This window comes from Protobothrops mucrosquamatus, unplaced genomic scaffold, assembly GCF_001527695.2.
Source record: "Protobothrops mucrosquamatus isolate PMUCROS unplaced genomic scaffold, P.Mucros_1.0 scaffold_267, whole genome shotgun sequence".
NCBI lineage: Eukaryota > Metazoa > Chordata > Lepidosauria > Squamata > Viperidae > Protobothrops > Protobothrops mucrosquamatus.
The window spans coordinates 330,943-355,566 of record NW_015386343.1 but is presented as its reverse complement, the minus strand read 5'-3'; the positions used below and the strand labels follow the sequence as shown (position 1 = coordinate 355,566).

General features: G+C 39.0%; 1 protein-coding gene across 3 annotated transcripts in view; it reads left to right on the top strand.

Annotated features, from left to right (window-relative positions):
* Window positions 1-24,020, top strand: part of DPH5 (diphthamide biosynthesis 5) — a 37,220-nt gene extending 13,200 nt beyond the window's left edge. For all 3 annotated transcript variants that reach the window (XM_015831607.1, XM_015831606.1, XM_015831609.1), the window contains exons 5-8: window positions 11,690-11,810; window positions 19,361-19,400; window positions 21,618-21,721; window positions 23,401-24,020. In XM_015831607.1, coding sequence (XP_015687093.1) covers window positions 11,690-11,810; window positions 19,361-19,400; window positions 21,618-21,721; window positions 23,401-23,606 — 471 coding nt within the window. In that variant the 3' untranslated portion in view covers window positions 23,607-24,020. The remainder of the gene's footprint in view (window positions 1-11,689; window positions 11,811-19,360; window positions 19,401-21,617; window positions 21,722-23,400) is intronic.
* Window positions 24,021-24,624: the final 604 nt, after the last annotated feature.

Sequence of the window (24,624 nt, the reverse complement as noted above, 5' to 3'; positions counted from 1 at the left end):
CGCCTGAAGGCAGGACGAGAAGCAATGGGTGGAAACTGATCAAGGAGAGAAGCAACCTAGAACTAAGGAGAAACTTCCTGACAGTTAGAACAATTAACCAGTGGAACAACCTGCCTCCAGAAGCGGTGAATGCTCCAACACTGGAAGTTTTTAAGAAGAGACTGGACAGCCATTTGTCTGAAATGGTATAGGGTTTCCTCCCTGAGCAGGGGGTTGGACTAGATGACCTCCAAGGTCCCTTCCAACTTTTTTATTATTATTATTATTATTATTATTATTATTATTATTATTATTATTATTAATACTTGAGAGTGGCAGGTATTGCAGCTAGTCCTCACTTGATGACAGGTCATTTAGCAACCATTTGAAGTTGTGATGGACCCCTCAAAATGTATTTATGATCTAGTTCCAGAGTTCTGACAGCCTCACACTCCCTGCTTGGCATTTTCTTCTGCTTTTTTGGCACTTGTTTCCAGCAAAAAAAAAAAATGTCCATTGGGTAAAATGAATTTGTTTAACAATTGCTGCAAAAATGGTGGTAAAAATCAAGGTGTGGTGATACGGTGACCCATTTAATGACTGTCTTGATATACAAGCATAATTCTGGGCTCAAGTACAGTTGTAAGTTGTATGCAGAGACAAAAAAAATGTCTTATATACTGAAAAAAACATGCTGCAGTATATATCTTTATGGTTGACAATACAGGCTTTTCAAATGAGATGGGATGCACAGATTTTAATCTCATGACTTTCTGTCATCATCTGTGCAAAATAACATTAAAAAAGCTTTGGTATTGTAGAGTCGAGGTCAAGGAGTTTAGCTCTGAACTAGCAAAAGAAAACCACATGTTAATTCCTTCATACATAAAGGTGAACCCCTAATTTTCTGGTTCAATTGTAATACATGCAATGTGTGTCAACTTGGAACGACCATTAAGAGTAGTGAATTCCCATAGTTCTTTTCAAATCGCATCAAGAAAGAGACGCTCAAGTGTAAACAAATAAAAATATCCTCTAGAGTAATTTTTACAGTTGAGAGGGGAAACCTATATTAGTTCCAGGGTAGAACATTTTCACATAATCACTCACCTATTTGATTTAGGTATTGTGATCTGATTAGGTGGAGGGTGATGGGGTTTCTACTCCAAATTCTTGTACCTATGTCAGTTGACAGTATTTTACAATAATCCAGTGGGTGGGAATGATTTAGTGCCAGGCACAATTGGAAGCATCTGATCTCTTTGGAGAGCAGATAGGAGTATCTGCTTTTATCTCTTTCTTTGCAGCAGACTGACAAATTATTTCTGTGTTTGTCCCTACGTACTTACAGACTTAATCAGATAGCTGGAAACCTCTGTTTATTTATGGAATGACATAAAGATCTTGTTTTCTTGACCCCCTAATCAGGGGTTTGATTAATTTAGATTAATTCCCAGAATTCTCATGCTGGGAAACAATAACAATCTAGATAATTAAAAACTAAATTATCTAGATTGTTGTTGTTCCCCAGCATGGGAATTCTGGGAATTGAATCCACAGCTGCCAAGGTTGACACATACTGTTTTTGATCCTCACTGAAAATGGGAACCATGAATGCTTAAGATGACCTGGAAAAATGCACTGACTATTCTTACAGCCTAATGCAGCAACCATGCTGGGAAAGGATGCCACAAAAATACTTGGTTTTGAAAAGTTACTTCATGACTTCTGTCAAGCTATTGCATTATGGTATGTGAATATGCATCCTCCCCCCCCCCCATTTCTGGTTTTAAAATGTCAGAGCAGAGTTGAAAAGGGCATAGTTATTTCTGAAAACTTTTTTTTAATGGCTGTTATGGAGTGGTATTTGGGCTTAAACAATCACGGTTAGGAGACCACAACCCAGTTTAATTTCTACAGTTGCTATGAGAACAGATGTTACATAAACCTGTGGCTGATCCTAGCATTGGCAGCCCTATAGGTGTTTTGTTTTTTTTTATACTCCTCTACGAAACATTTATCTGGTTGCAAAGGTGTAGAGTTATTCAAACTTGGCAACTTTAAGATAAGTGGGACTTAATTCCCAGAATTCCCCTATGAGCATGCTAGCTGGGGAATTCTGATAGTTGACGTTTATACATCTTAAAAACTACCAACTTTGAAAAACATTGATCTAGGGTTCAGGGCTATCTCAGTTGTTTGGAATGCTTGGGTCGTGATGTTGATTCACATGACATAATAGCAGGCGTAACGCCTCCTTCCCAATGATGGGATTCAAATATGTGAACAACCGGTTCTCTGTGTGGATGCCGCTTCCGGAAGTCCATTCTGGGCCTGAGCAACAAAAAATTAGCTACCGGTTCTGCCGAAGTGGTGCGAACTGGCTGAATCCCACCACTGCTCCTTCCCCTATCCTGGCCCTGTGTCTTCTTGTATCTTCCAACATTTTATCACTGCCTTTGTTCCTTGTTCCACTGGCCAGCTTGAAGAAATCAAAATGGCTTGCAAAGATGCAGGAATGTATAACTGTATGGATAGCATATGAGGATTGTTTCATCATAGTAAATGCATCTTTTGTTCCACTTGTATCCTATTCTACATTTCAGTCAGGATGAGGTAGTTTTTCCAGCTGGTAAATGCACTTAAATTGCAAGGGGACTCCTGAGGACGCTGTCACAAATGAGCTGTCACATGAGGATGTGGTCAGCGCCAAAAAGCCCATTTACCAGATGGAAAGCTGGCGATGTGGCTCCCTGCTAGCTTTCAACTGAAATACTTGCTTCAGCCACCTTCCACATTTATTTTCTATATCTATCTCTGTGTGAGATTCAAGGGTAGTGAATTTAATAATGGGCATTTTGCCATAAGCCAGTTTTCCGGTTACCTCCTTTACTAAAAATTAAAAGATAAGTAAGATAAGAAAAGGTAAAGTTAGGTAACCTTTATTGTCATTTTTTATTGTGAGCACATTGTCACACATTAAAAATGAAATTCTGTTGCCTACTCTCAAAAGAAAGTATACATCTACCCCTGCACATAGATAACACACACACACAGAGACACATATATATATATAAACTATTATTTAATATATTTCATTAAAAAATGAAAAGAAGCTAAAATATAGATATTATTAAAATAGAGGAGAATTATTTTGAATAGAAAACCGTGAACAACGAGCAAGCAGGACATTCCCTCCTCTGTTTTTCTTCTTTATTCGTTTATTAAATTTATATGCCACCATCTCACTGTCTGAGGCGATATATTGTAGGCTTTAAATCTCTCCCACTTTAGCAGGTGAAATCTAGGCTGAATTCTACCTTATCTCTATGTTATGATATCTAACCTCTCTCCATCAATCATTCCTCAAATGTTACCTGAAGATCATTGTACAGTTTGCAACAGCAGAACCAAGATGTTTCTTAATTTAGTGACACCCGAATTCCTTTCCGAAAATAGAAGCAATTTATGTGTCTTAATGTCCAACTCAACTCAGATCTCATAATTACTCTGTACTGAAACCTACTCTTTCACTGCTTCAACCTCTACCGGCAAAGCTGCCTGTGCAAAAAATTCATGCGCTGTTTCTAACAAATTCTGTGGGTTTGGCATCTTTCCAGCGGAGTTCTGCATGAGCAGTCACCAAGAACATCTATGTGAGGCTTTACTTTTTAGATAGCTTTTGACAGACACAAATGGGATCCTTTTAGTTTCATCTGGTTGCAGAATTAGTGGTTTAGATGTGCCCACCCATGGTAAAAGCTGGTAATGAGGGACAGTTTTTACAGCTATTGCAGGAAACATTGTTTTTTACAGCATGTTTCTAGAAACAAATGCATGCAACACAGAGAAGGGCGCTTGGATGCACATGTCTAGAAAATCTAATGGGCCAGTTATACAGCCTTGGCCGTAGGTTTGTACAATGCTTACTGCAATATATGGAATATGTGGAAAGCCAGAAATAAACAACTGAGAATTAAGCTTCCTGACATCAGCTTTTTGTATACAAAAGTATTTACAATCATACCTGAAAATTTGAGTGATTATATGCTATCAAGTCATTGTTGTCTCTTAGTGGCGATGTAGACAGATTTTCTCCGTGATAACCATCTGCAAATTAGGGACATCTTAAAACGGTCTACTGATAAAAATCAGAGCTCAATTCGATCTGGAAATTAAAACGACTGGTTGCAAAAGAAGACAGATCTCGCATCCTTGGAGTGATAAATTGAAGAGAAATTCCTAAGCAGAGACAACTGCTGCAGAGCTAAAATGCTGCCTGTTGTCTTTTACCTGGTTTTACAGGTCCAAAATTATATCAATGTATCAGGGAGCATTTCAGGTTACTGGATAAAATGCTACTTCAACTGAATGCAGTTGAATGTGTAGCATTGGTGACCTTATCTGAACAAAACTGTAGCTGGGATCCCCATTTTCCATGCATTCAGTTCATTTTTTTTCCCTCTTTGCCCTTCTGCTGTGGAATTTCAAGTGCTGAAGTATCTATTTCCATCAAAAAGTTGACTGCAAAGCTCTACACTGTCAAGTTCTATTTGAAAAGTCTGATAAGTTTTTAACTATTCTGTGAAGTACATTAGGATTAAATTCGTACAGAAATCATCATAGCTGAGACAGTATTTGAACCCACCATCTCCTATTTATATATAAAATACAGTTCTTTCCCTATAAGACTCTTAGACTAGAGCTTGAGTAATTTAATCCCTGAAGAATTGTTCCCATTACAGTATCATACAGTGTAAGCCCTATGATGTAAACCAGACCAGGAACAGTCTCCATAAAAGCCTAAATCTACTCTTAATAAGATGAGCCATTGTAACAGAATTTTGCAAGTCTGATTATGTTTTGCCTTGCTCCTTTCTTACACTCACTCTGTGAATTGCAAGCAGGGAGGGGTCAATCCAAGAGGTTTACACATTTCTTCTTCTTGGTTTGGACTCAAGCTATATTTAACTCCTTGTTGCTTTGTTAAAGAGTTGCTTGACAGGTCAGTGAAATGGATGGCATATAAATTTAACTATTTATTTAAATAACTTAATAAAAAAGATCATTCCTCTCTACATCAAGGTTTATTCACATAAGTGATTTGAAGAACAAGAACATGAGGTAGCACACTGAAAGAGAGAAAGAGATTCATATTAATAATATATTTCAACATGTTCATTGGGACTTCTCTGAAAATAGATCCAGATTGTGGTTATGTTTGCTTCCTTGTTACTCTCTGGTAGATTAAAAGCCCAGCAGGCCATTCTTGTGTAGGGCCATGGGGTACAACCTAAATTTACCTTGCAGGTATTGTCCCTACAGGTGGAAAGAATACCTGAGCAGAACATCTAGCTCAAATGATAACTCTTCTACATTCTTTGCATGATTGATCTTGCTTAACCACATGATTGTTTTTGGTGTCTTTGAATCTCCTGGCAGCTGCCCAGACTAGCTCCTATAGAGTTTTTTTTTATAAGATCCTAGAATCATAGGGATGTCTTCTAGTCTAACCCCCTACTCAAGGCAGGCGACCTTATTCCATCCCAGAGAAATGGCTGTCCTATCATTTCTTGAAGACCTCTAGTGATAGAGCACCCACAACTCCAGGAGGCAAGCTATTCCATTGGTTAATTGCTCTCCATGTCAGGAAATTTCTTCTTAGTTCCAAGTTGGATCTTTCTTCAATTACACCCATCACTTCTTGCCTTGCCTTGATGCCTAAGATAGGCTTAGAACTTGTGGTTTCTAGCCTGGTGCCTAACCACTCCACCAAGCTAGCTCTTACTGAAGTGTAATGTTTAAGAATGTACAGTTCTTTTCAGTCACTGTCTTTGACTCGTTTTACTGGATTGCACTGTAACTCTTAATATCTGTCAACGTTGAACAGCTCTCCTATTTTCATTTTCATTTTCCTTTCCACTCTAATTCGCTGCCCAAATATTTGGGCCACATATTCAAAATGTGCTAATTTCTTCCTTACCAATTGAACTAGGACAGTATAGAGAAGAGTTGCATAAATCCCAATGATAAGTCAGCTTCTAAAAAGGCGTCCAACTACTCTGGTAGGGGAAGCAAAACCAAGTATTTTGAGAAACATTGAAGAGTTAAAAGTTGCATTTTGACCTTTCCCCGCAAAAAAACTTGAGTAACTTTTTTTTTCTCAAGTTCCCGGCAGGGCAATTTTGGTTGTGAAACGCAAAACTTGGATTGCTCATTCTCGTTCGACTTACCCAAGTGTAGCCTTTAAAATACCAAGAACCATCAGCGGAGCACCCTGTTCTAGGAGTGTGAATGAAGCAAAGTATTTTGTGCAAAACTCAGGCGACTGGCTCATTACAAGGCAAAGGATGGGGGGGGGAGGGTGTGTGAAAGTGTTTGAGGGTAGAGGGCTGTATATCTTCCAGGCAACAGTGGTTGGGCTGCATTGTGGCTGCAGTGGATAAGGCCTCAAACAAAGGAGTTAGGCCTGGAGGCAAAAGTGGCCCCGCCTCCTTTCATCCCAGCTCATCCATCCATTCTCACTTCCATTCAATTCCTCTCCGGTTCCTGTCTCCCTCGGTGCAATCCCCCTTTCCTGTCTCCCTCTGTGCAATCCCCTTATTCTCTGTTGCCAGGGAGGAAAACCAAAAGTGTTAGCAAGAATGCGGAGGAAACCATACACCTGGGGACAGCTCTGAGTCTGCAGAGCTGTATTCAGCAATGCTTCAAGTAGCACACATGGGCTGTCTGTAGGAGCAGCACCTTCCAACTCAGTGGTGCTTTTCTCCTTAGACTTGCTGTTCCTCGTTGGAACTGTTCAGGGAGGGGCCACCTGGAGGAAGCCTGCAGACCAGCTTTCCCAGATCAGTGCTGATAGCTGTAAATCCAAGATCACATGGTGTGCCCTTTCCTAACTCTGTTTTAGGATTGCAAGAATTAAACCAGGATTCTCTATACGAAGTATAGCCCTCCAAATTTTTTTTTAAAAAAAATGTTTTTAACGAACCAAAGAGAAAAATAACAAAGCAGTAACAGAAAGAAAAAGGTGTGTCTGTGTGTGTGTGTGTTGTAAATATATATTGTAAGACTTTCTAGGCAAACATGCCCAGGCTTATAAAGCTTTCCGTATAGGATGATATTTTGTTGTTGCTGTTGTTAGTTGCGAAGTCATGTCCGACCCATTGTGACCCCATGGACAACGTTCCTCCAGGCCTTCCTGTCCTCTACCATCTTCTGGAGTCCATTTAAGCTCACGCCTTCTGCTTCAGTGACTCCATCCAGCCACCTCATTCTCTGTCGTCCCCTTCTTCTATTGCCCTCAATCTTTCCCAGCATTAGGCTCTTCTCCAGTGAGTCCTTCCTTCTCATTAGGTGGCCAAAGTATTTGAGTTTCAACTTCAGGATCTGGCCTTCTCAAGAGCAGTCGGAGTTTATCTCTTCTAGGACATAATTTGTACATAATTTGAGTTTGTAAACAACTTATTCATAAATCGCAAACAACATTATGTCTTCAGTCTATGAATACAGGTAGTCCTCAATTTACAGCCATTCACTTAGCAACCATTTGAAATTACAGCAGCACTGGAAAAAAAACCCTCTTAATTAAGACTGGTCTTCATGTTTACCACCATTGCAGCATCACCCTGATCATGTGATCGAAGTTTGGGTGCTTGGCAACCGGTACATATTTATGAGGGTTGCAGCATCCCAGGATCCTGTGATCTCCATTTGCAACCTTCCCAACCGGTTTTTTACCAGCAAAGTTAATGAGGGAAGCTGGATTCGCTCAACAACCTTCTCTCTAAACCAGCAGGATTCGAAGGCCCCTGCTCTAAACCAAATTATTTTCCCAAATCCTAATAACTTTGGCCCATTGCAAAAACACGCCCTTCGCTAAGTGTCCTTCCGTTCTCTTCTCAAGCATGGCTTGTCCAGTACAATAACCACATCTTGGTCTTCTTGCACAAAGCAAGGATTTTTACCTTGCATAGTTTTCATATCTTAAAAATACTAATTATGTTTAATAATTTCAACAGTTATTTTAATTATTTTTCTATTTGTCTTTTATCCGTAGGCAGCCAGCCGTGAGTCCCCTTTAAAGAGGAGATGGGCTGCATAAAGGATGGATGGGTGGATGTTTCAATATCTTCATAATACTAATTATTTTTAATACTTTAAATCCTTACTTTCATTATTTTCCTATTTGCCTTTTATCCGTAAGCAGCCCTGAGTCACCTTATAGAGGAGATGGGCTGCATAAAAGGATGGATGGAGGGATGGAGGGATGGATGGATGGATGGATGATCAGGCAAATTTGAGCTGTCAAAATGTGATAAAATTAGGGCAGTGAAACCTTCCTACAGGCCAGTTCAGTACAGATAGTCCTCGACTTATCACCACAGTTGTGGCTGAAACCTCCATTGTTAACTGAGGCAGTTGTGAAGTGAGCAGCCGCCCCTGCTTTTTTATGATCTGCTTTTGCCACGGTTGTTAAGTGAATCACCCCAGTTCTTAAAACAAATCTGACTTCCCCCGTTGACTTTGCTTCTCAGAAGCCAGCTGGGAAGATTGCCGAGATCAATCAGGTTGCCCCCAGAATGCTGCAACTATCATAAACTCATGCTGATTGCCCCAAATTTTGATCACATGGCCCTGGGGATGCTGCAACAGTTGTAAGCATCAGGACGGTCATTAGATGAATGGTTGTAAACTGAGGAGTGCCTGTATTGTCTCCTGGATACAAAAGGAGTGTTGCCTCTTCCATAAGAGTTTTGTATAGGTTTTTTTCTGCTTGAGCAGTATCTTCTTGTTCCTGGCCATTGCAGTGAGGGTTCCTTCATGCATTATGATACCCACTGAATTGAATGCCAATTCAGAAGTAGGACATCTCCCCTTGCTTTTCCATCCTTATGGCCACTTCTTCTTCTTCTTTGAACTATGGCCATTTGGCAGAGGGTACAGGATAATAAAAACAAAGATAAATGGGCTGAAAAGCTGTATCCCAGAGCTGTAACCATATTAAATACTACTGTGTAGTGCAACATTGAAGTGCAATATTAGGAGCAGCGCAATGGTGAATAGAATGTAAAAGATGTGGGTATATAATGTATGTTCTTATTTGTGGTTTTTTTTACCTGTGTGTAGTGTGCACTGTGGACAGCACTTAATTTCGTTGTAAGTTACACAATGACAATAAAGATATTCTATTCTACTCCCTCCTCCACCCTTTTAATCCTTTTCATATTTTAATGGCTGGAAAATTTATGTTATGTTTGGATTTTGCAGTGTTTATGTTATTGTTATTTCAGTTTGTATCTTCTTATTTTATCACGCTTTTCATAAGGTGTCTGAGATATGGGAGCCAATATTATTTAAATAAACAGATAAAATAAATGAATATTACTAATAAGCATCCTGTATTATAATCCTGTGTGTATAGATTGCAGGTTTGTTTCCTAATAATGGCTTAGTGATTAGATGTATTTTAAAACTTGAATTGCACAATGAGTGGTAGAGATCCACTCTTTTAAACAAGGAAGGCAGATTTCCCTACGTTAAATTCAAAGCCTATGATGCAAGCCAGTGTACTTGCATAGCCTGTTAGTAGTTACTCAGTGCCTGTTTTAGAACTTATTCCATCTTCAAATTTACTCAGTTGCTTTTTTAAAATATAATTTTATTAAGAATTTTAATTTAATCCTTTTATAAAGAATGGAATATGGGATAAAGAGACACCTGTTTAAGGATATGAAGAATGATTAAGAGCTTAATTTGTATTGGCTTTTACTAATTACAATAGTAAAAGCTAACACAAAGTAAATTTAGAGAAAGAAAATATAATGGAAAGAAAGAATAAAAAGTGCAGGAAAAAAGCAAATGAAGGAAGAAAAAGAAAATGAAGAATAAAGAAAAATATATATATATAAGGAAGTGATTTGCAACCTTGACCACAATTATAAACAAATTTAATAACGCTTCAGATCCTTAATCAGATATCTCTTCATCCCATATCCCACTTCTTATTTTAACCTTGATCAAGTAAACCAACAAATATAAAAAGGAAAATAAAGAGTGACAGAATTAGAAATTAAGTTAGTTTATACCTTAAACTAAATAAAAGTTAAGAAGTAATAGGGTGACGTATCTAAAAGGTTCCGAAATTCTTCGGAGAAAACATTTAGGTTGTTCTTTTGTAGTAGGTCCAGTAAGAGAACAAATAGTAAATACAAATTAAAAATTTTCAAGTCCAAAGTTTGTATATCTAGTATATCTTGTATATCTTTTCCAAATCATTCTCTTGGATTGTCATTTGTAGTTCCACATTCCCTACTTTATCTTCTCAGATAAAATTTGTTCCACATCTGTCACTCCTTTGTTAACATTTTTTATAGATAGTTTATCCGTAAAAGCAGACTTCGTTACTGACAGTGTTGATATTGTAATCACTAACCTTTGGTTACATTTTTCAAATATCTCCTTTAAAATCTCTGACAACATTTAGTGTCATTTTGCAAGTCCCAGTATTAACTGACATCATCTTTGTATTGTTTTTCTTCTGCTTAAAATCTTTAGTCCCCTCTAGTGTCCAGTTTCTAAAATCATCATTTATCTTTTGTTATGACTTGCAATAACCAGGATAGCATTTCCCACAAGAAGTTGTTTACTTTTTGTAGTCAATTCCAACATCTTACAGTAAAAGCCAATATTGTAATTTATCTGGGTACTTATCCATTCTTAGATCAAAAACTTTCTTAGCTCTTTGCTGTTTATTTCAAACTCTGTAAAACTCTTCAGCTTGTAATTAGGTTTTCTTTCCTTCGGAGTTGAAGATAAATTCAGCCGATGGAGACTTTTCAACGTTGTCCTTTTGAAGGTCTCTAATAGTTTTAAGATGGATAGCAGGCATTTTTCTGAAAGGGATTAAAAAATGAAGTTTGCGAACTTAAATGTTTTTTTTTTAAAGACTCCAACGTAATTGCAAGCAAAATGGCGGATCCCATCATCTGCCAGTGCTCAAAACCATGAAAAATCATTGTCCTGCAATGAAGCAGCCTTCGGAGTCCATGTCGTTGCTCTCTCGTCCTCTTCTTCTCTGCAAAGGTTCTAAGGAACTGATCTATCCACCGGTTCCTGGTCTTTGCCATGGTCATCAATGCCGCTTTTGCAGAGCTGTCTCCTGTTTGCCATATTTCCTCTGGAAGTTCCACTTAGTCACTAATTTCTGACGGGACTTAAAAACCAATAGCATCTAGTATAGCAGTTCCTTCTTTTTCTCTATAGGAAAACCCTGTGAGATTGGTTGAGTTGAGACATAGTGACTGACCCAAAGTCATCCACAGAGGCTGATTGTCTGAGAATAGATTTGAGCCTAATTCTCTCTGGTCCTAATCCAAACTACTGCTGCTGCTGCTGCTGCTACTACTAATCCAAACTACTACTTTGCATTAAGTTATACCACATTTTAAAATAGAAAGAGTAGGCCAAGAAGAAATTGGAGCACTTCCAGATCATGTGTAGGAGTAATTTTCAAAAACATCTCTGGCCAATGTACTTCATTTGGTTCCACACATTGTCTTTTGACATGTAAAAATAACTATAATTCAATGATTCTTGTACGTTTGAAAAGTCCCACAACACCGAATGTTTATAACCAGTTTTTGTATTACTTTCTGGTAGACAGTATAATGGTGATTACAGATTTTTCTTTCCTCTTTTCCCTCCTTTACAGCTCTATAACTTTGGAGAAACAGTTTCTATTGTATTCTGGACAGACATGTGGAAGCCTGAGAGTTTTTTTGACAAAATTATAAAAAACAGAAAAAATGGGATGCACACACTGTGCCTACTTGGTAAGAAACATTTGCACCTGGTCTCTCTCTCTCTCTCTCTCTCTCTCTCTCTCTCTCTCTCTCTCTCTCTCTCTCTCTCTCTCTCTNTTTATATTTTTCCTTTTATTTCTCACTGTCTTAATCTTTAATTCAATCAAATATGGAATTTGATTTATTTTCAATTCTTCATTATCCCACTGCATAGATTTTCCAAGGCTTTAAGAAGCCTCTTTTGTAAATCCAACAAGAAAACATCATCCAGGTCATTCTCTTGTTTATCATTTATGTTTAATTTTTAAAAGTTCAGTAAAGTTTGTATATCTAGTATATCTTGTATATCTTTTGCAAATCATTCTCTTGGATTGTCATTTGTAGTTCCACATTCCCTACTTTATCTTCTCAGATAAAATTTGTTCCACATCTGTCACTCCTTTGTTAACATTTTTTATAGATAGTTTATCCGTAAAAGCAGACTTCGTTACTGACAGTGTTGATATTGTAATCACTAGCCTTTGGTTACATTTTTCAAATATCTCCTTTAAAATCTCTGACAACATTTAGTGTCATTTTGCAAGTCCCAGTATTAACTGACATCATCTTTGTATTGTTTTTCTTCTGCTTAAAATCTTTAGTCCCCTCTAGTGTCCAGTTTCTAAAATCATCATTTATCTTTTGTTATGACTTGCAATAACCAGGATAGCATTTCCCACAAGAAGTTGTTTACTTTTTGTAGTCAATTCCAACATCTTACAGTAAAAGCCAATATTGTAATTTATCTGGGTACTTATCCATTCTTAGATCTTTGCTGTTTATTTCAAACTCTGTAAAACTCTTCAGCTTGTAATTAGGTTTTCTTTCCTTCGGAGTTGAAGATAAATTCAGCCGATGGAGACTTTTCAACGTTGTCCTTTTGAAGGTCTCTAATAGTTTTAAGATGGATAGCAGGCATTTTCTGAAAGGGATTAAAAAATGAAGTTTGCGAACTTAATTTTTTTTTTTTAAAAGACTCCAACGTAATTGCAAGCAAAATGGCGGATCCCATCATCTGCCAGTGCTCAAAACCATGGAAAATCATTGTCCTGCAGTGAAGCAGCCTTCAGAGTCCATGTCGTTGCTCTCTCGTCTTCTTCTTCTCTGCAAAGGTTCTAAGGAACTGATCTACCCACCGGTTCCTGGTCTTTGCCATGGTCGTCAATGCCGCTTTTTCAGAGCTGTCTCCTGTTTGCCATATTTCCTCTGGAAGTTCCACTTAGTCACTAATTTTTGACGGGACTTAAAAACCAATAGCATCTAGTGTAGCAGTTCCTTCTTTTTCTCTATAGGAAAACCCTGTGAGATTGGTTGAGTTGAGACATAGTGTGTGACCCAAAGTCATCCACAGAGGCTGATTGTCTGAGAATAGATTGGAGCCTAATTCTCTGTGGTCCTAATCCAAACTACTGCTGCTGCTACTACTACTGCTAATCCAAACTACTACTTTGCGTTAAGTTATACCACATTTTAAAATAGAAAGAATAGGCCAAGAAGAAATTGGAGCACTTCCAGGTCATGTGTAGGAGTAATTTTCAAAAACATCTCTGGCCAATGTACTTCATTTGGTTCCACACATTGTCTTTTGACATGTAAAAATAACCATAATTCAATGATTCTCAGTACGCTTGGAAAGTCCCACAACACCGAATGTTTATAACCAGGTTTTTTTTGTATTACTTTCTGGTTGACAGTATAATGGTGATTACAGATTTTTCTTTCCTCTTTTCCCTCCTTTACAGCTCTATAACTTTGGAGAAACAGTTTCTATTGTATTCTGGACAGACACGTGGAAGCCTGAGAGTTTTTTTGACAAAATTATAAAAAACAGAAAAAATGGGATGCACACACTGTGCCTACTTGGTAAGAAACATTTGCACCTGGTCTCTCTCTCCCTCTCTCTCTCTCTCTCTCTCTCTCTCTCTCTCTCTCTCTCTCTCTGATATCATTGTGAGATTTTAATTCAAGCAATTGTTGGATGTCTTTTTAAATTGCTCCTACTGTACATCACTCAGAATTTTTGCATTACGCGTTTGTCATAAATATGCTGTCCGTTATCGTGCTTCATTAGTGCGAACTCCTGCATTTTTGTGAATAATTGAATAGTTCTTTCTGATGAGACGAGAAGCATCAAATTGTAGGTAAAAGAGAAATGGAAAAAGGGATGAGCATCTTTTTCCATGCATGGCTGCTGCCTGTGCTAATATATCGGTTAGTTGCTTATATACTTCATCTGTTCTTCAAATGAAAAGACTCCCAAAGTAAAAAAAAAAAAAACCCAATAAGAAATGAAAAGAAAAAAGCTCAGGAAGGAGAGGAAAAGGAAGCCCCCAGCCCAATTACCACCCCCCCAAAAGTGTCATTGTGATGGTGAAAGAGTCCTTCTCTGGTGGTCCAGCTCTATGTAGCCCAGCGGTGTCAAACTCAATTTCATTGAGGGCCGCATCAGCATTGTGGTTGCCCTCAGGGGGCTGGGTGGGTGTGGCCAGGGTGGGTGTGGCCTACTGGGTGGGCGTGGATGGAGTGGGTGTGGCCAGCTCTACATCGTTCGTGTCAAAGGTGCCTGTGGGGGCCTGGGCAGGAGTGGGATAGATCTGAGGGTCTCTGGTAAAAGGGGGTGGGACCAGGGCAAGTGCCAAGGCATGGTCCACTGGAGGAGCCTCACTGTTCCTCTCAGGCCATGCGGGGGGGGGCTTATGGAGCTAAGACTGAATACGTTTCAGCATAGATGGCTACCAAAAAATTGTACATTGGCTCCCGGCTGGCCTGGGCCAGGACCAAGGCAGAGGGGGGCGTTCCCTCACTGTTTCCAGGATGGCTTCGTGGGCCACATGAAACCACTTCACGGGCCGCATCCGGCCCCCGGGCCTTGTGTTTGACATGTCTGATGTAGCCAGTGAAGCGATCCTCACAGTTCTCGTAAGAGCAATCCCAACTTTCACTGGATCTTGAAGAAATATTAGTTAATCAAAACATAGTAATGATACAACTATTAAAGAAAGCAACTTTAGAAAATAGATCCTGTTGGACCCATTTTTAACCTTGTAACAGGTCTTGGCTGTGTTTACATGGCACAAAAATTTAATCGAACATTGTATACAATATTTATTAATTTATTTTATTTAGAAGCCATGTGACGCCAGAATAACTCCGAGTGACTTAAATTTTTAAAAGGATAGAAACTAATCAGGAAAAAAATTGCATACGTCCAGGAAGATCGTAGATCACAAAACACAAGCGGACTTCCTAAGATGTGGGAGAACAGCCAAGTTTTAAAAAGATATCCAGTACGTCTCCTGGGAGGGAGCCACTTGGATCTCTGGGCAGATATTATTCCAAATTTGACCACCTTTATCCCATAATAGAATTTAGTACAAAGGTGCCAAAAATATATATGTTATTGCCAGTCTAAATGTGTTCCCATCCTTTGCGAGCACTGTTTTAAAAGAAAAATCCAAATCCCTAGATTAGCATCACTGATTTACGTTTGAATATATCTAATACATTTGCAATAATTTTTTGTGGGGGGGGATGTACTATATTTGTGATACTAGAAGGAAAGTATTGTATTTGGTTGTTTTTTTTAAATCTAAGCAAGCCAGACACCATTTTATTCACTGAAAAATATAAGCCAAAAATAGCATTTGCCTAGCCTTCCCCTTATATTTGCCCCAGGGCAGAATTTATTTCAGGCTTTTTTTTCTTTATGGAAATGTTCATCTAAAGTTTAGTAGAATAGGGTGGGAAAAGGGTTATTGCTAGACTTACATAATCTAAATTAGCCTGTATAGTAATCAATTGCAGTGTTCTCTTAACATTTGGAAGAAGTAGAAGTCTTAAGTCTCCCCACCCACCAAATCCCTAATTTTAAGAAATGTATACTCCTTATCTAGCACCAAGATGCAATGAAACTGGAGTCTGAATAATAACTGAATATTGCAGAGCCAAGAGTTTTAAATTGCCCCAGAATTACACTATAAGAAGTCTTAAATTACAGTTAAGAGGGTCACACAAATGTGCTTCCATTATTAGGGAGCTGATCCTAGAATGTCTAAAAGAAATGTTTAAAATAAAGTTTTAGCAAGGCCATCCCTTCACTTGGAATTGCTAAACTACTTACTGATCCTGCTTCTGAGTTTTAACAGTAATATATATAAGATAAGTGTCATCTACTATAGAGGGAAAACAAAATTGCTCATTGTTTCTGATATTTCTGTAATTTTCTTAAAACTATCAATGACTTGGTCTGCAAAACAGGAAGCAGCCCAATGGATTTTGTAACTAGGCATGATTTTTTTTAAAAAAAAAAATTGTAGCAGACTTTTCAGACAAAATTGGATTTAACATATAAGCGAGAGACATTCTACAGAGCCAAACACATATGGAATTGTTATCAGATGGAAATTGGACTGATGTAATTAGCTCACTCGGTGTTCTTTAAATACTTGGGTTGATTTAACTGTAGCCTTTTCAGGAATCGTAGGTTGGTGGTGAGTTCTTGCTAGCAACTAACAGTCTTAACGACCTCAGTTGCTTTTCTTGATTACAAGCCAGGAGTTCCAGCATTATATCCCAAAACCTCTAAGTCCAAAGACAATCTCTCTGCATGTTTTGGAAAAAACTGAATTTTGCCAGCATATAATCAGTCAACATGATTGCTGCAGAAATTGGTCTGGAGGTAATTTATACATTGGGGAATTGACTGGAATTGTTCCTCAATTATTGAAATGCTGCAACAGCCATATAACTATTTCAACTGCGCAGATGTTGGCAATTTGGCATTTTCCGAGAGCTAGAGAGATTTAAAATTGCATTTCTTCCCTGTGATTAATGCTGAATGAAAGAAGTTGGGGTCTTTCTGTATACATCAGCCTGTCAAATGTTTTGGACAATGCTCGGCCTCTCTTCCTCCTTTCTTGAAACTTCCATTCTCAGTTTCCTTCCATTTTCTCAGCTACATGAATTCTTTCCTGGTGCCCTCAGATACATCAAATTTAGATTCCCACAAGCCTCAACACAAGCCTCTATATGAACTATAGTCCAGTCATCCAAAGGGCAAAAGATTAGGGAAGATTGAATCTGCCCATTGGATACAGTTTGTTTTTCATACACGCATACATACACACAGCCCACACACACGCACACCTTTTAAGTTAAAAAAAAATATTGAGGAAAATTACTCAAGCATTTTATTAATGATCTTTCCGCATTATGCTAAGCTACTCTAGGATATCCATTTGTAAATAAATCATGATTGGCTGGGTTCACATAAAGCGCTCAGCTGCAAGCCTGGTGTGCAAATTACAGTTGCTTGGCCCACACATCAAGATCCAAATGTATTATGGCTTAGCTCAGTGTATGAATACGGTCATTGATTAATTCACTTTATCATAGCAAAAGTTCCACGTCAGGAATGTTGATCTGTGAAGATGTGTGAACAGCTGGTTAAAAATTAAAATGCAGTTATGAAGTAATTGGCTGTGTATGGAAAATGAATTAGATCCAGAGTTTAAATGACTAGAATGAAATAAACACTGGATAAAAATGAAACTAAAATACAAAGAGAGGGCAATTTGATTCTTGCAGAAAAACAAACAAACAAACTTGGAATGTTCTTTAATTAATTATGTGTTTACCATCACATCACATAACTTTGGATGATTCACAGTAAAAATCCATAAAACAAGTCCAGTAATCTCACTCACAAGCAATTGGATAAAGCTACCATAAATAGCCCATTATAATCCAACACCACCCAATGCTGCTTTAAAGACTGTCTTCTTTAAATCTGGGAGGAGGAGACTGGAGTAGCCATCCAAAGAGGGAGGGGAGGCGGAATGAGGCCACTGAGCAAATCTGCTCTTATCCTACTTGGAATGGGGGAGCCAGAAGCATTCTCTCTCTGATTGGAGTGCACAGGTTAGGCAGGCTCAGGTGGAAGGAGACAATCCCTAAGATACCTAAGACTTGAGTGCAGAGGGTTGTAGATGTTAATACCTGTTGGGAAACTCCCAGCCAGGCAGGGGAGGAGGGGTCAAGCAGGGAACTAGCCTTGAGTTTGCACAGCCATAAAAGGCACAAGTTCCAAGTGGTTTGGGGAGAGTCATGGATTATACATAGAACACAATAAAAGTTGCTGACTTGAAACCCTCACAAGTGGATCTGGTTGCTTGCTCCTGATATTAGCCCTTTGAATTATATTCATAAATGATTGGAGGCCAATGCAGTATCTACAGTTCCAGTTTTTATCCTGCTAAAGTGGCTCTCACTGGCCAAGAAGCAGGCAGCTGATAGAAACAAAACAACACTTATATTTGCATCCATGGCTCCTCCTCATAGCTCATCCATACTGCTTATGCTTAATAGGGTATCAAATTCAATAACTAATGATCTGAAGGAAGTATGACACCCAATATGTTTTCCTACTGGAAGATAAGATGAAAAACTTCAAGTATGTTATTGATGGCTTCAGCCTTAAAACCTATAAACACCCATTTGGTTCCAGATGGTACAGCTTGAACTTATTAAAGCTGATTTCTACCTAACAGACTTCAATTAAGATTGGTACTTAGGTCTAATGCAAAAAGAAATCTTTTTAATTATGAAAAATGGACTATGTCTTACACGCCGAGTTATATACTAGCAGCAATTCATCCTCTAAGAGTGATCCTTATGAAGCCAATCCAAACACATAAGGATGTGTCAATGTCCATCTCAGTATTGGAAGAAGTCTGAGGGAAAAAGCCCAGCAAAAGCATCTCCAAAAGACAGAACCTGCTCATTACTATAGCATGCTTGGAGAGCCCCCTAAACAGATAACTGGGAAGGAGAAAAGAAGATTAGAACTCCTTCGAGGACATTGCCTGGGATCCTGAATACCAAGCCGTTTGTGAAAAATCACTGCTTGTTATGTATTAATATTGAGTAGAGATATTCTGGAATTATTTTTGCAAAAGAGTTTTTGGAGGGGAGATTAATTAATTAATTAATAGCCAGTTTTGTCTAGTAATTAAGGTGCTGGTCTAGAAACCAGGAGACTGTGAGTTCTAGTCCTGCCTTAGGCACAAAAGCTGGCTGGGTGACTTTGAGCCAGTCTCTCAGCCCAGCCCACCTCACTGTGATTTTGTGGTGGGGAAAATAGCAGGTGGAAAGAATATTAGTATGTTTGCCACCTTGGGTTCTTTATAAAAATAATAAATGTAAGGTGTAAATAAATTCCTTCCCACCTCACATACATACAGTACATTCTAGAGCAGCCCAAAGACAATGAATATGTTACGCAGCAACAAAATGCTAACCATGTATTGGACAATACAATAGAGCAATGAATATAATGGTGCTGGCTAGCTGGAATTAGTCCTATTTTTTAAAAAAATATTTTTGGGAACAGAGTTTGTAAGATCATACGTGCAGAAATGGGTCCGAGAGGACAGTCCATGGGCATATTTCTGTATCATGTGCGAGGGAAAAATTAAATCTTGAGTCTTAATAGTTTTTATAAAAATGAACTTCCAGTGTATGACACTTACGTTTTTCTGCAGACATTAAAGTAAAAGAGCAGTCAGTGGAGAATCTCATGAGGTAAGTTGTGTTGCTATGTGTTGATTATCAGCATGTGGCAGTGAGTAGTGTGTAGCACTTGAAAGTTGAATAACTATTATAGGACCCTGTAGGACTACACACATACATAATTAAAGCAGGAGATGGAAAGGAATTGTGATCATTCATACTCTGGGTTATGGGACAGATTAATAGCGAAGTTAAATCATAACTGAAGCCCACTGGAATCCTCTCAAGTGTATTTCTACAAGTATTAGATTTAAATATTTGTAGGGAATCTGGAATAAATATGCACCCAGACCTTACCTTTGTATGAACTTTTTTAAAGATCCTGAAATCGGTTGCAAATATGTTTTTCTCATCAGCTGAATCCAGTCGAAAGCTTTGAACAATGAGAAACAATGCTGCAATCAATTCTCAGCTTCTCTGAAATGCAGAGGCCTGGCTTCTGGTTGCATCCATTCCCAGGAGGCTTGCCACAGCTTTCAACAGTAGCCAATTTGGTCGTCTTCACAACAGTGTGATCACATTGTAGGATGAAACACCATCTACCTCAGGAAGCATCACCAGAAGTTGGTGTCCAAGAGACAGCACCGTTGGCTTTCATAACATCTAGTTGGATAGGGTCTTAAAGAATATTGAGTCCAACTCTTGCACTGTGCAAGATACACTAGATCACTTCTGACAGATGACTGTTCAGTCTCTTTTTGAAGACCTCCAGCGGAAAATTGCTCATCACAGTCAGGGAGTTCCTCCAGATAACTAGGCCAGACATTTCTCCTTGTAGTTTTAAGTACTTTTAAAGACTTGTACTAGCTCAGTGGTTCTCAACCTGTGGGTCGGGACCCCATTTGGGGTCGATCGACCATTTCATGGGGGTCACCAAGCAAGGCTGTCCGCCATTTTTTTTGTCTGCCATTTTTTCCCCCCTTTTCCGGCGGGTGCCTTACCTCCCTTGGGCTGGGCCAGCTGGTGGTCGGCCTGCTCCGTCTCTGCCGTTTGCCAGCTACGCCTCGGCCGGCGCAGGGGGCGGAACCACGCATGCGCGGCGCTCCCGGGCAGAGAAAGTCCTCGACTTACGACCGGTTGGGTAGTCCTCGACTTACAACCGGTTTAGTCCTCGACTTATGACCGGTTTAGTCCTCGACTTACGACCGGTTTAGTCCTCGACTTACGACCGGTTGGGGTCGCGGCATTAAAAAGGTTGAGAACCACTGTACTAGCTGGAATTGGAGGCATCACTTGCCCTTTGCTTCAGGCAATAAAATGTCATTGGCCAAACCTTTTTTAATCATCTTTCTTCTATTAAAGATAAACTGCTCCATAAGCAAATTTAATTCATGTAGTATTTAACATGTATTAGCTGTCTCTCACTTTAAAAAAGTGAACAGAGCAATATTAGCTCTGATCTAAGTCATTTTATCTGCGGTATAATATTTTCCCATTCCCAGTTGTTCAGTATTTCTAATCTGGGTGGATCAGTCTGCATTCCTTAATCTCTTTGCCAGCTCATCTTATGGAACAGTTGACAGTTTCTGGACACATCCTTACTTTGGTTTAGCTTCATATTCAGATGGACTGACAATCTTGGGGGAAGATTTATTTTGGAACTTCTTCATAACTCTGCTTGGCCAAGTCCAGGGTTGGCAAACTTTGCTGAAAACAACTCTTGAACACTGGATTTGGGGGACTATAATTATGCAACTCTAGAGTATATGGTAGAAAAATACAGGCTTTCCTTTCAACTTGGCATGAATAGCACAGTCAATGATGCAGGGGAAGTAACACCACTTCTGAGGGGGCTGAGGAATAGCCATGGCTGGGATTGTACTGGAAGAGTAAACATATGGCACCTCCTTTAGAAGGGGAGAATACATTCAACTGAATCACGCAGGCTGTAATTCCTTGGTTAAAAGCTTCAAAACAGCCACAGAACTGCCTAAGAATGATCTCTGTTCCCAATGACATAAACATTGGACGCAGCTTTTAATGCCCATCTACAGCTAGGCCAGTGAAGAGAAGAGTACATCAATATGTTTTCGTCTGCTGAATTTACAGCTTTTCAGTTGTTAGTGCGGTGAGCCAACCCAGCCTAAGACTTGTGTTTAACCAACATTTGTTGAACAAAAGGCAGGGTGCAAACCGACTAGTACAAATGTCAGTTTGTTGTGCTCGTGAATCCCAAATGACTCGGATGTATGCGCTCCTCGTTTTGACATTGTCAATTTTCTCTGTCAGGGGAAAGAAAATCTTTGAGCCGCCACGCTACATGAGTGTGAATCAAGCAGCTGAGCAACTTCTTGCCGTGGTCCAGAATCGCCGGCTACAGGGCCAAGAGCCAGGTATATCTGTCTGTCCTTTTTGGTAGAAAGGTACCCTGCTTGAAGTCTCTTCCAAATTCAAGAACTCTTATGCTAACATGGAGTTGGGCCATCCTGAACTTGGCAAGATACAGCTTGCACGGAAACCAAAGTTTTACACTGGTTCATCATCATGTAGTGTACATCACTGGTCTGGAAGGACATATTTGAAGGCCGCAGAATGTTGGCGGAAACACAATCCAGCCACAAGTTCAATGACCCAGTTTTTTTAAAAAAAAAAACATTCCATATGGATATATTTCAGAATGAATCACATTGATTTTAATCATTTCCCACACTCATCAGAAATTATGCATTTCCTTCATTTAGTGTTTGAGATTCTACTTGCCTCGATCAGCACAAAGAAAAATATGTATAGCATACCTTGACTTCTTGTATTCAACTAACCGTTTGACATTGCAGGAAGGAATATAACCCAAAGTAGTTCTCTGTTGGTAAAACATTTCTATGTTGTAGAAAAAGAAACCTCAGAAGTAAATTGATCTTGGTTTGATCCTCAAGCATTTTAATTGTAAAATTGTAGGTCAGAGATGGAGAAACCAAGGATGCGCTATGACTCCCATCATCCTGGTCATGATCCAGTCATGCTCAGTGGGCATGACAGGAATTGAAATTCAGCAATATCTGACTGGCTGAAGATTTCTCATCCTAGCTTTAAGGTTTAAAATAACACTGTAAAGTAGGGGGTGTCCAACCTTGGCCACTTTAAGACTTGTGGACTTCAACTCCCAGAATTCCCCAGCCAGCCATACTGGCTAGGGAATTCTAGGAGTTGAAGTCCACAAGTCTTAAAAGTGGCCAACGTTGGACACCCCTATAGTAAAGCTTCTAGTTCTTCAGTGTTTGATCCTAGTAATTTATAGCAAACAAGCCATGGATACTCGCTTTCCCTATAAAGGCAAGATCCTAGCTCAGATACACTATTTATCAAAAGCAAACCTGGAAAACACAGTTCATTACTATGAAGCAAAGGAACATAAGACAAGAATTAGGGTTAAGGAGAACTTTAACCACAATTTAATTCATCATCTTGATTCAAATAACATAAAGCAAAACATAATCCAATTTACTGTGTTATGCAAGTTATGGTTAGTGAAAACAACCTTCCCCTATCAAAGCTGCAAGGAGAACAAGAGGGGAGGGAGTAAAAATGACTCCCAGCAAACTCTCCTTCATATTCTCTGGTTACAGAAGCTTTTTTTCCAGATACGAAACCCTGTCCACAGATATTTCAGAAATGCTTTTCCTTATCTTTTCATTTTTTATTTTAGAAAACTCCTCAGTAACCAGGAATAGCATCTAGTCTTTCTGGTGGGCTATATTCACTTAAATAACTGCATGACTGAGAACCTACCTAATTATTAAACCTGAAGTTCAGATTCCTGCTAGATCACCATATTTCCTGAGCCTGATCTTTACACATTTTGTCACATCCTGTTACGAGGCAGTGTTACAGGTATTGCTCCGATTTTCAGAGAAGTGATTGTAGATTCCGAAACCTTCAGAAGGTTTCCTGGCGTTGGTATAAGATGACGTAACTTTGAAGGAAAGGAGGGAGAATCACTTCCTCTTTGGATTTGCTGCAGGAATCAAGATTTTTAAAGCAGATTTCCCTAAACCATTGTCCTTTGTTTTTGCAGAAGTAACTGAAAACACTGTCTGTGTAGGCTTAGCAAGAGTTGGTGCACTGGATCAGAAGATTGCATCAGGGACTCTACAGGATATGAGTACAGTGGCCCTCGGCGATCCTCTGCACTCTATGATCATAACTGGAATGTTGCATCCCTTGGAAGTAGACATGCTTAAATTATTTGCAGTAGATAAATCCATCTTTGAACACCACTGAATTAGAAACTCTTTGTGCCTTACTGGGAACAGACGCTGATAAATTCCTTGTTGGCAACAGACTACTCTACAAAGACGTCAGATAGCAAGCCCAATTGTGATTCCTTTATGGCTCAGGCTCACATCGTGCAATTTGTAAATGTTTTGTTACTTGACAGAAGTAAAATAAAAATTGAGAGCATTGTATTGATTCCACCTGTATAGCAGGTGATGGGGGAATACTCAGTATGGCAAAAGAGAAAATTCAAAAGATTAAATATAGCACTTGGCTAATTGTTTTCAATGTTAGACTTTTGACAACCAAAAAAAAAAATTATTTCTATCTTGTTGACAATGTCCCAAGGAAGTAAATCTGTGTATCATTTCCAACTGCGGATAACAACAACAGTAGCAGTAGATAAAGCTTGAATTGAACTGAAACTACTAGCTTTTGCTGAGCATTCTTATAAGGCCGTCAGATCAAAGAGACTTAAGGAAACTTACAATTAAAAATTCAGTAAAAAAAAACAAATACAGGAAATAAGCAATGCTTTGAGGAAGTCCCAAAACCCATTTTCAGCCCTTTTTCAGTGACAGGACAAGGCACCTCAACCCATGGCCTGATCGATCAAAAAGTTCAGTATTTTCTGTAGCAGAGTAGGAAGGGTATTCTAGCAAGTAGGAGTCATGACAGAGAAGACAGGAATCTGGGATCTCTCAAATGACACTGAAATGGGCAGAATGGGCAGAAGAAATTGGGGAAAGTTAATCCCACAAATAATCTAATCTTGGACCAGGAAGGGCTTTATGGATGATATTGTGCTTGCTCACAGAGCAAAGTCATCACACAAGTGAGATGGGCAGCACTATCAGTCTACTAAGTAAATAATTACTTGTACAGTTCCATGCTGGATCAACTGTACTTTCCAAGTGGTGTTCCAAGCGCAATCCTACATGGACCACATTATAGAAATCCAAATAAAAGGTAACTAAGCCATGAGTAATCATTGAGACTGGTCTCTCGGCCCAGGAAAGGCTTC